Genomic DNA, 9878 nt, shown 5'->3' with positions numbered 1-9878 from the left:
GACATAGGATACTTTTTATCCCATTATTTATTGCCATTAAGGCGGAACAAAGTTCGCCGGGTCAGCTAGTATTGTATAAATGTCAAATTATTCTTATAAATTATTCGTAACTTTGTGCTATTAAAATATTATAGAAATTGTAAGAAGGCCCATACTAACATAGACAATAAAACATTTGCATATCATCATTACTTTTGTTTTACCTGAAGCTGTAGGATGCAACAAAGTAGAAACATTTGCAAAATATATCATAACCCTAAGACATCAAGCAATAATACAATTTTCTGAGCATCTGCCATTGCTCTTTATTTTTCATTTAATGATTCATGAACAAGTTACCTAAAAGTGCTACACCAATATTTTTTTAATACCTTTTGCCCTTCCATAATTAAAAACACTTACCCCATGTGAACCTGATCTTTGTGACATGGTTTCTGATTCCATTTCCGAATCTGTGCTCAAAGCTTCTGTCGCATCGTGAGATAGAGTCTGAGGAACATCACTGTCCGATAAATTTGATGAGACTCGTATTGGCTCATATGCACCTAGATTTCCACCAAAATTTCTTTCTCGCTTTGAAATATGCTGTTCTTTTGGGGAATTAGATAATTGTATTAGGTCAGCATTCGCTTCAGAGTTCAGTGCCCATGTAAACCTTGGCAGGGGCAGGTCTAAGGGAGTTGATAACAGTTCAGGCTTCAATGCCATGTTTGTTTGATGTGCTGCTATTAGTTTCAATGCGGAATAAAATTGTTTCCTTTTCATATGATTCAGAGAAGCGTAATTGTTAGGAGCGACGCTTATGTCCATGATCTGTAATGGATAATTAAATCTTTATTGGTTTATTCAAGACTACAGTTGCTATAGTCATATTAAAGGCTACACATACCTGTTTGAGGACATCATTTGATACATTAGACGATCTAAATAATTCCATTGCCTTTAGAATAGGTATTTTCCCGTTGGACTCCTCATCGCAACATAAAAACAAATCACCGAAATATCTCATTTCGGTTTCTGTCAAATTCAGATCAGTAAATTCCATTATAGAGTACAACCACGAATTTATAGCTTCTCACACAGTTCTATTGATACACAGTAAAATGGGCAACAAAAATATCCATTATCTATTAATGTAAACCATTATTCATTGATAAAATAGACGGATTTGTAACTTGTTCATCACAAGATTTACACGAAGCAAACGAAATGTCAGTGACAGCTGCCTTGGACAACTTCAGCCATTATTTAATAGTGTAGTGAAAATGTACAAAACCGGTTTAGGCGATATTCAGTGAGCTATAAAATATTTAAATGAGCTACATTAATTTGAGTATTAATTTTCTTATAATTTATATAAATACTTAAATGAAATATTTTTAATGATTGCAAGTGGAGCACTACAGAATTAAGCTTGCTGCATCCCCTCCCTCTGCCAACTTACCCCAGCAGGGACTTTCGACCATGTCTTTCGCACAAAATAGATTTCGATGTCTTTATACCGACGGAAGAGTACCCAAGGAATCACTGTTCGACTGTTCTGTTGCAAAAATGAGTCATACAGAGTGGAATTGTGGTGGAATTTTGTAATGCCACCTAGAGGGAAAGTACTCATAATACTGTAGATAGAAATACCCGCGTGGGTGGTGAATTCCGCATGATATTCAAAACATCCTTATATATACTTTCGATGCAATAAAAATACAGGGTGAAATTTTTTAATTATTTTAGTTGGTAAAGTTGTATTTCTTTTCAAAAATAAAGGAATGTTTTCTTTGATTATTTTCTCTCTACAGTACAAAGGGTACTTTCCCTTCAGGTGGCATTACAAAATTCCACCCTGTAGGCCTCCTACCTATACCAAGGGCTGCATCACACTAAATTCCCTACTTTATTAATGATTTCTTGCTTGTTATTAAGTCAATTTTCAGCTTTGTGTAACTTTTATCTACGCGACGTAGGCAGAATAAATAAAAATACTGAAATACCTACTTTGAAACTTCTCATAGACAAAGTCAACTATTAAAGCTTTTGTGGGCCCTCTAACTCAAGATGGCGACCCCTCGAAGTCGAATCGAGTATCTATATTTTTTTTTCTTTCCACCTTTTGTAGGGCAGTCTTTTTTTCGTTCTAATAATACTTGGGCTATAAAGGAACTAAATAATGAGAAGAAAAGTACCAGTTTCTTTTGAAGGAACTGTTAAAAGGAACTACTGAGGATCTATGAGGGATAGGTATTAATGAAAGCAGTTTTTTTATATTGTTGTTATTAGTATTTCACATTCACATTTGCATTCTGATAATTTTTGAACAACAAACGATAAATTACTTATACTTAACACTACTTTCAAAGTAGTAATAATCATGATTTTATAACACAGCTATAACTTAGAACTTAAAATTATAAGCATCGATAATCTCGATAAATAATAATCATCATCGCATTTAAGAATCTACATCTCGTACTATTTAATCCTTGGTCTGGATGTACTTGATCAGATCGATGACTCTGCTGGAATAACCGTATTCATTGTCGTACCAGCTGATGAGCTTGACGAAGTTGTCGTTCAGAGAGATACCAGCAGCAGCGTCGAAGATGGAAGAGTGAGTGTCACCAATGAAGTCCGAAGATACAACTTGGTCTTCGGTGTATCCAAGGACGCCCTTCAAAGGACCTTCAGCGGCCTCCTTCACCTTCTGCTTGATAGCTTCGTAGGAAGCGGGCTTGCCGAGGCGGACAGTGAGATCAACAACAGAGACGTTGGCAACAGGGACACGGAAGGCCATACCGGTCAGTTTACCGTTGAGAGCAGGAATGACTTTGCCAACAGCCTTAGCTGCGCCAGTGGAAGCAGGAATGATGTTCTGTTGGGCGCCACGGCCGTCACGCCACAGTTTACCGGAGGGACCGTCCACGGTCTTCTGGGTGGCAGTGGTGGCGTGTACAGTTGTCATCAAACCCTCGATGATCTCGAAGTTGTCGTGGATTACTTTAGCCAGAGGAGCAAGGCAGTTGGTGGTGCATGAGGCATTGGAAATGACTTTGGCAGAGGGGTCGTATGACTCGAGGTTGACGCCGACCACGTACATGGGGGCATCAGCACTGGGAGCAGAGATGATGACCTTCTTGGCACCACCTTCCAAGTGAGCCGAAGCCTTCTCGATAGTGGTGAATACGCCGGTGGATTCTACGACGTACTCAGCACCAGCCTTACCCCAAGGAATGGCTTTAGGGTCCCTCTCAGAGAAGACGGCAATCTTGTTACCATTGACGACAAGGTTGTCACCCTGAACCTCAATGGTTCCCTTGAAGCGGCCGTGAGTGGAGTCATATTTGAATAAGTAGACCATGTAGTCCAAGCCGATGAAAGGGTCGTTGATGGCAACGACTTGGGCGCCCTTCTCGATGGAAGCACGGAGCACCAGACGCCCAATGCGGCCAAAACCGTTGATACCGATCTTCGACATGTCTGTAAAGAAGAAATATTTTTAATTTAATATAGGCTATTTAAAAAATATTCATAGTATTTATAGTATGGGCGGGTAGTATGTATGTAGTATGCTTTCAATGCGATCAACTAAGATAAAATTGTTTTATTATCGAAGGTATCCCTACCCTATTTTAATAAAGTACCTACCTACCTATGAATGTAGAAAAGTGAGAAGTATTTTATAAAAATACTTTAATATCGCTAATATCGTTATTATATTTAGGTAAATAAATATTTTTGAGCTTTCGAGTAAAAATCACAATCATTAACATTTATGATTGATTATTGTAGGTAGGTATAAGAAAAGCAATATCACATTAAAGATAAAGATGACTCAAGTCACGTAGCTTTCCAGGATCAAAATAATGCTTAATATAAAGTAGTATTATGTTCTTCATCTACTGTGACCTTGATTTCACTTTGTTATAAACCACATCCCAATGACATAATGTGGGCCGGGATACAGCCGGCGTGTGGAGGTCACATAGAGGTCAGACAAATCAGCGATGAAATATCGGCATTTATAGAAAATATATTTCATTGTTATGTAATCACAACATTTAGATAATAATATCAAAGCGTTTTAGTTGTGTTAAACCATCAAGTTGAGAATTCTAACAAGAAAAAATGTCTCAATACCCGGTACATGTTACGTGGAAATTGTCGATAAATTATTGCTAACACAATGCAAGAAACAGTGGTCAAGTCAATAAATAAAATTAGGTAGACAATGCAGCTATTATCATAATGGTAATAAGTCGAGGCACTTACCGGAATAAATTTGATGTAATATTCAAATATCACTAGACACGTACGCTCTCCACAAGACGGAGATTGGAAATGTCAAGCCAACGCTTTGAAGGTCACTAAATACATGGCGGTCGATGAATCAAAGAATAAGTAGGCATCTATGTGAACGTTTCATGAATCTTTGTTACCTATTTGGCCAAGCATAATAAATTAATATTATGGTTAAAATTATTAGTTATGCTTTTATTTGTATGTTTGAAGACTTTGAAGTTGCGTCTAAAGTTCAAAGTCAAATATTTAAATTTGATACAAATTATTTTCATAAAATCAGTTCAAAAATATAAAATAGACCTATAACGAGAAGCTGCTATGAGTTGTACCTACTTTTTATTTTCATTAAGCAATTTATAAAATTAGACATGGCATTGGCATCACCAATCTTAGCTATTAAAATGTGTTTTTTTTTTTTAAATTTTGTATAGGAATATGCCCCTAAAACGTTAGCTCATCAATTTGATGAAATATTCACAGAATGAACCTTCTGTCCGCCTTGTAATCTTTTACATCCTTATAATACCGTACATAGTGTGGTTCGGTAGCTCACCAATTTACGGTTTTACCGGTTTATAAATTAGAAAATAAAAAAACATGCAGACGAATATAAGGAAATAAATAAAACTAAAGTTTTGAATAATATGGTGTGAAAAATTAAGTATAAGATAAATGCAATATGTATCATAAACTTACCCTCTGAGTCTCCAATATATTTTATCGGAACAGAAACGTTCTGAAGTGACAAGCGCGGGTATTTCAAAAATGTCTGTTTTGTGAAATCTATCTTTCTTTCATAAATGTTTTATAAAGTTAATTCTTAGGATTTTACCATCAATATCTTTATAAATTAATTAGTTACAGCAGGAATGGTAGTTAAATTAGGGATAAATGGATTTGGACGCATTGGTCGGGTAATTTTTAGAGCCGTCCTTCAAAAAGCAGATCTAGAGGTTATTGAAACAGTAAACAACAATATAATTAGATTTTTACCAAACCAATATAATAATTCAAAATGTTTGTAGATAGCTGCGATCAATGACCCTGCTATCGACGTTGAATATATTTGTTACTTGATAAAGTTTGATTCAACTCACGGAAAACTTAGTGGCAGTGTTACACACACGAAAGATGAAATTTTTGTAAATGGTAAGTGATAAATGTTCGGTTAATATTATGACGGTGCAAGTTACATTAAAATAATATTTTTACTAGATACTCGAATAAAGATATTTCACGAAAAACTGCCCACGAGTGTGCCATGGCAGACGGCGGGGGTGCAGTACGTGATCGAGGCGTCAGGAATGTTCACAACTTTGGAAAAAGCATCGGTAAGCTTCTGTTTTGCTAATTTAATCATTCTTACGATATTCTCCTAGTTCCTAAAAAGTTTTTGTTGCCCATCGATGAATTCTCATTATGAGCAAATGTACTGCTACTAAGAGTGCTAAGTGTGAGCCGGTCTTGTCTATACCTTGATGAGAATATGTACTACGATACTCCTTTGTCAACCCTAAAAACCAAAATCGGTAAAAAATATGGTCATCGAGCATCCTCTCTATGTTCCCTTGAAAAGATGGCTTCCAATTAATAAATACCATTTACTGCCAGGTCTTGCTTCTGAAAAATGTTTCATGATTAACAAACCATCATATTTACTTAGTTCTTCACTCGTGCAACTTACGCTTTACAAAGGAGGCGCGGACGACGGGCCTCTTTTGACCCTCTCCGTAGATGACATCACAATAAAGTTTATCTGAGGGTGACCTTATCATTCTGTTATTGTTAAGTGTTTATAAAAGCGCTTTGTCTTTATTGTCTGGTTGCCAACATTATTTTCATCCCTGATAGGTTGACGAGAAGTTACATCATTTTATGAAAAAGTTTTTAAGGTGTCACCCTCCGAAGTAAACAGATTTTCAGTTTGAAAACGTCTTCTGCTTTGCTTGCCTTCGCCTGAAGATTGCACCTGGTCTAGATTTGTTCCCTTAGTTAAGAGAACGTTAACTAACTTTAAGAATATTAATCCTTCAAGCTCCGCGAATCTAGACACAATAGATAATCAATTGTTATGACATTAATTAATGCCGTCTGGGACTCAATCGGTTAAGGAACTTAATCTGACTGAACATTTTAGCCTAGTTGCTATTATGAGGCGCTGCATTGCACAAACACCTAAAATTATAATATCGGTAATTTGGTAGTGCCCGCGGTTTTTGGTACTGAACACTCCATTTAAGATTTTAAACTTTCGTGTTCCATTTCAACAAAAATAGAAAAACACGGGTCTTAACGCGACATTTATGAATGAGTTACATTATGTACTTGACAATATGAGGGTAGTTGAAAAATTTTCAAGCCCGCCCGAACAGATGACGCCGCGAGCCGCCAGTCTGCTTGTGTCCACGGCTGCAGCATAGCAGCCGAAACGTCAAGCCGTGAGTACATAATGTAACTTATCGCGTTAAGATACGTGTCTTTCTATTTTAGTTGAACACTCCATATACCTAGACCTACCTACTTACCTATCTGTTCAAAATGTCTTTTTATTTTGTTATAACCGCAGGGGCACCTTGCAAGCGACAGCGTAAAGCGAGTGATAGTGACTGCTCCCAGCGTAGACGTTCCCATGGTCATACTGGGGGTCAACGAAGATAAGTGCAATACAGGTGAGCTGGTGATTAACTTTTTACGTGATATTAGAGGACTTTCATCATCATAAATCATCATTGACTACCTTGTGACAACAAAGATACGGAAAAAATACCTTCCATTTACTTCTAATTCTAATAGCTGTTCAATTTAGACGAAGAACTCGAAAGAGTCAAGTTTTTATACCATTAAGACTAACACCAGCTTAAATACATTTTGACGTTTTTCATAGGTCAAAAGGTTATTTCCTGTGCATCGAGCACACTGTATTGCTTGGCACCCATCGTGAAGGTGCTCGAAGACAGCTATGGAGTGGCTGAGGGCTTTATAACAAGCATACACGCGATGACACCTTCTCTAAAACCTTTGGACGGGCTTTGCTTACGGGGAAAGGTAAAATTTACACGACACACCCTGACCATAAAGTACGACTCAAAATATGACTGCGATATTAAATAAATTTAAAAAAATGGTTCGCTTTCGCTGCTACCCGACCTATAGGCAGCACAGCAATCTGCCAAGTCCTCAATGAACCTTCGCGATATGATTAACACCTAAAGTCTTGCAACTCCTCATTATACGACATGCACCTAATCTTATTTTCTTTAACCTCTGTACAGCATTGGAGGGACCACAGAAGCATCCATCAGAACATTATACCGGCAACGACCGGAGCTTGCAAAGCGCTCGGGAAAATCATACCGCAAGTCAAGGACAAACTTGCAGGCCTCGCATTTAGAGTGCCCATAGTTAACGTATCTGTGTTGGACATCACTATACGGTATAATTTAAAACAATTTAAAAAAGAAATTCAATTACACAAAAAAAAGTCATCTATATTTTGTTCCACAGATTAAGCTCAAACACAACAATGCGTAACATTATTGAAAGCATAGAAAAAGCTAGCAATACTACGATGCGAAACATAATAAAGATTTCCAAAGAAGAAGCGGTATCTTCAGATTTCATTGGAGAAAATCACTCTTGTATCCTAGACGCAGATTCAAGCCTTCAGTTAAAACCGAACTTCTTTAAACTGGTGTGCTGGTATGAAAACGAATACTCTTACGCATGTAGAGTAATTGATTCAATTTTTCTTTCCGAAAAACAATTGCAAGCACATTCACAACCTAAAATACCATTAAAAACCAGATCACTCAAAAAACAAGACATGGTTCAACAAACCGAATGCTGTAGAAAAGAAATACTGTGCAGTGCATCCACGGATACAGGGTTGAAATCAAAACAACGACTACTTATGCTAAGAAAGCAAATATCATCAAATCATTCTGGGACGACGCAGTCAATAAATATCACCAAAGACACCAAAAAAAGGAACGAAATATTTAAAATATGGAACGACAAAGAAAGCGTTACGACTACTCCTCGCCAAAACAGAAACTCCTTCTTCCATAGCTGTGTTGCTATCACACCCCAAAGTCAGGAAGAGATTGACTGCATCAAAGCGCATGAACGATTAGAAATGCTTAAAAAAGAATTCTCTAAAATGGTGAACATCACTGAAAACCTGCTGAAGAAATCGTATATAAGCAATATCCAAGTAAATACGGAAAATAAGACCATGCATGAAGAAAAAAGTAAATCAGCAAATGTTCTACCAGACATCAACGTAGAATCGATTAAACGTAGCTGTGAACAATTTTCAGAAATTTACGATAGAGCTCAAAAGTCTAGTCGCACGCTTGACATGGGCGGTGATAACACAACTAAAATTAGTATACAAGATACCAAACTATTAGAAAGTCAACGTCCAAACTTATTTCCCAAGAATATAGCACAGTTGCACTTAAATGCACATAAAAGAGCAAGTTCCGAAATACAAAATAAGTTGATAATATTTGAAAACATTCCTAAAGAAAAGTCGGCACCTATGGTACCTATGAAATCCAATCAACAAGTTGGAATGAATAACTCTTTCAAAGCTCCCGTTTCTGGAAATCAAGAACTAAAATCTATCTCAAAGGAGACGACAGTTCAATGTGTATTAGTAGGAAATAAAAAAACTAAGAGTGAAGGAAAGGAAAATGATACGACAGACAGAATTAATGATTCAGATAGGGTGAACTTCAATAATAAAGTAAGAAAAACAGAAAGTAGATTTTTCCCTTTACTTGCAAGAAATAATGGAACGGAATTCATTCGCACCAATGAGGTGACGCCTGAAAATAATAATGAAAACGTGCCGCTTAAAACAATAAGCGACACTAATGATAAAAGTTTTGTAAATAAATTAAAGAAAGAAATTATTGAACTGGATGAGGTGAATAAGGTATGTATCCATGATAGCCCTGTGGAGATAGAATCCGGGCCATTAGAGAAAACTTCAATTGTTAAAGTAACAGAATCTGACAATTATCAGGATGATGATCTCCCTAAAAGCTACTTGGAAAACGTTAACAGCTTCTCCCCTGAGCACATATACACAGAATCTGAGCACACATCTAAGTGTGAAAGTCCCGACACCACAAGTGTTACTGTAAGCAATGTCGAAGTTAATAAACACAAGCAAGATATTTATGATAAATTGGACAGTATCAGTGGAACAGATTCTAATAACTCTTTTCAAATTCATGAGAAAAAGTCTCAAATAATCAGTTTGTCTGATTTAACAACTTCTTTGGAGGATTTAGCACGATTGGATAAGATATGTAAAATTATTGAAATATCTGATGAGTTATCAAATAAACTATTTTCGGCTCTTGATACCGCCGAAGGCATCGATGTAAAGAAAAGGAAATGGTCATTTAAAGATTTGTGCGAGAGAATTAAACTTGATGATTTCTGTGACAAAATATTTGGAAAGTCGAGTGGTTAATAAATTTGTTGTGAATCTTGATAAAATTGTTTTGTTAATTGAAAGAGTGACGTTTTTTTATTAAAATAAACTTTATTGCAAGATCTCTGTAGAAGTT

At 36.5% G+C, this 9878-nt stretch overlaps 2 protein-coding genes across 2 annotated transcripts; one reads left to right on the top strand and one right to left on the bottom strand.

The window, feature by feature from the left end:
- Positions 1-2469: 2469 nt before the first annotated feature.
- Positions 2470-4355, bottom strand: LOC135078779 (glyceraldehyde-3-phosphate dehydrogenase 2-like). The gene is made up of 2 exons (XM_063973333.1): positions 4264-4355; positions 2470-3471 (listed from the first exon to the last, which is right to left on the bottom strand). Exon 2 carries the CDS (start codon positions 3467-3469, stop codon positions 2471-2473), a length of 999 nt encoding a protein of 332 aa, XP_063829403.1. The 5' UTR covers positions 3470-3471; positions 4264-4355; the 3' UTR covers position 2470.
- A 704-nt stretch (positions 4356-5059) lies between these two features.
- Positions 5060-9868, top strand: LOC135078609 (uncharacterized). Its single transcript, XM_063973138.1, has 7 exons — positions 5060-5246; positions 5319-5442; positions 5509-5624; positions 6860-6962; positions 7178-7338; positions 7566-7726; positions 7798-9868. Exons 1-7 carry the CDS (start codon positions 5163-5165, stop codon positions 9779-9781), a joined length of 2733 nt encoding a protein of 910 aa, XP_063829208.1. The 5' UTR covers positions 5060-5162; the 3' UTR covers positions 9782-9868.
- Positions 9869-9878: the final 10 nt, after the last annotated feature.

The sequence above is a fragment of the Ostrinia nubilalis genome, chromosome 15, assembly GCF_963855985.1.
Source record: "Ostrinia nubilalis chromosome 15, ilOstNubi1.1, whole genome shotgun sequence".
Taxonomy (NCBI): domain Eukaryota; kingdom Metazoa; phylum Arthropoda; class Insecta; order Lepidoptera; family Crambidae; genus Ostrinia; species Ostrinia nubilalis.
Note: the sequence above shows the minus strand (reverse complement) of the source record. Positions and strands in the feature narration are given on the sequence as shown.

Bases quoted from the DNA above. Each gene is read 5' to 3' on its own strand.
- LOC135078779 (XM_063973333.1), bottom strand. From the start codon at position 3,469: ATGTCGAAGATCGGTATCAACGGTTTTGGCCGCATTGGGCGTCTGGTG.
- LOC135078609 (XM_063973138.1), top strand. From the start codon at position 5,163: ATGGTAGTTAAATTAGGGATAAATGGATTTGGACGCATTGGTCGGGTA. The intron at 5,443-5,508 runs GTAAGTGATAAA...TATTTTTACTAG, and splicing joins AGATGAAATTTTTGTAAATG to ATACTCGAATAAAGATATTT. The intron at 7,339-7,565 runs GTAAAATTTACA...ACCTCTGTACAG, and splicing joins GGCTTTGCTTACGGGGAAAG to CATTGGAGGGACCACAGAAG.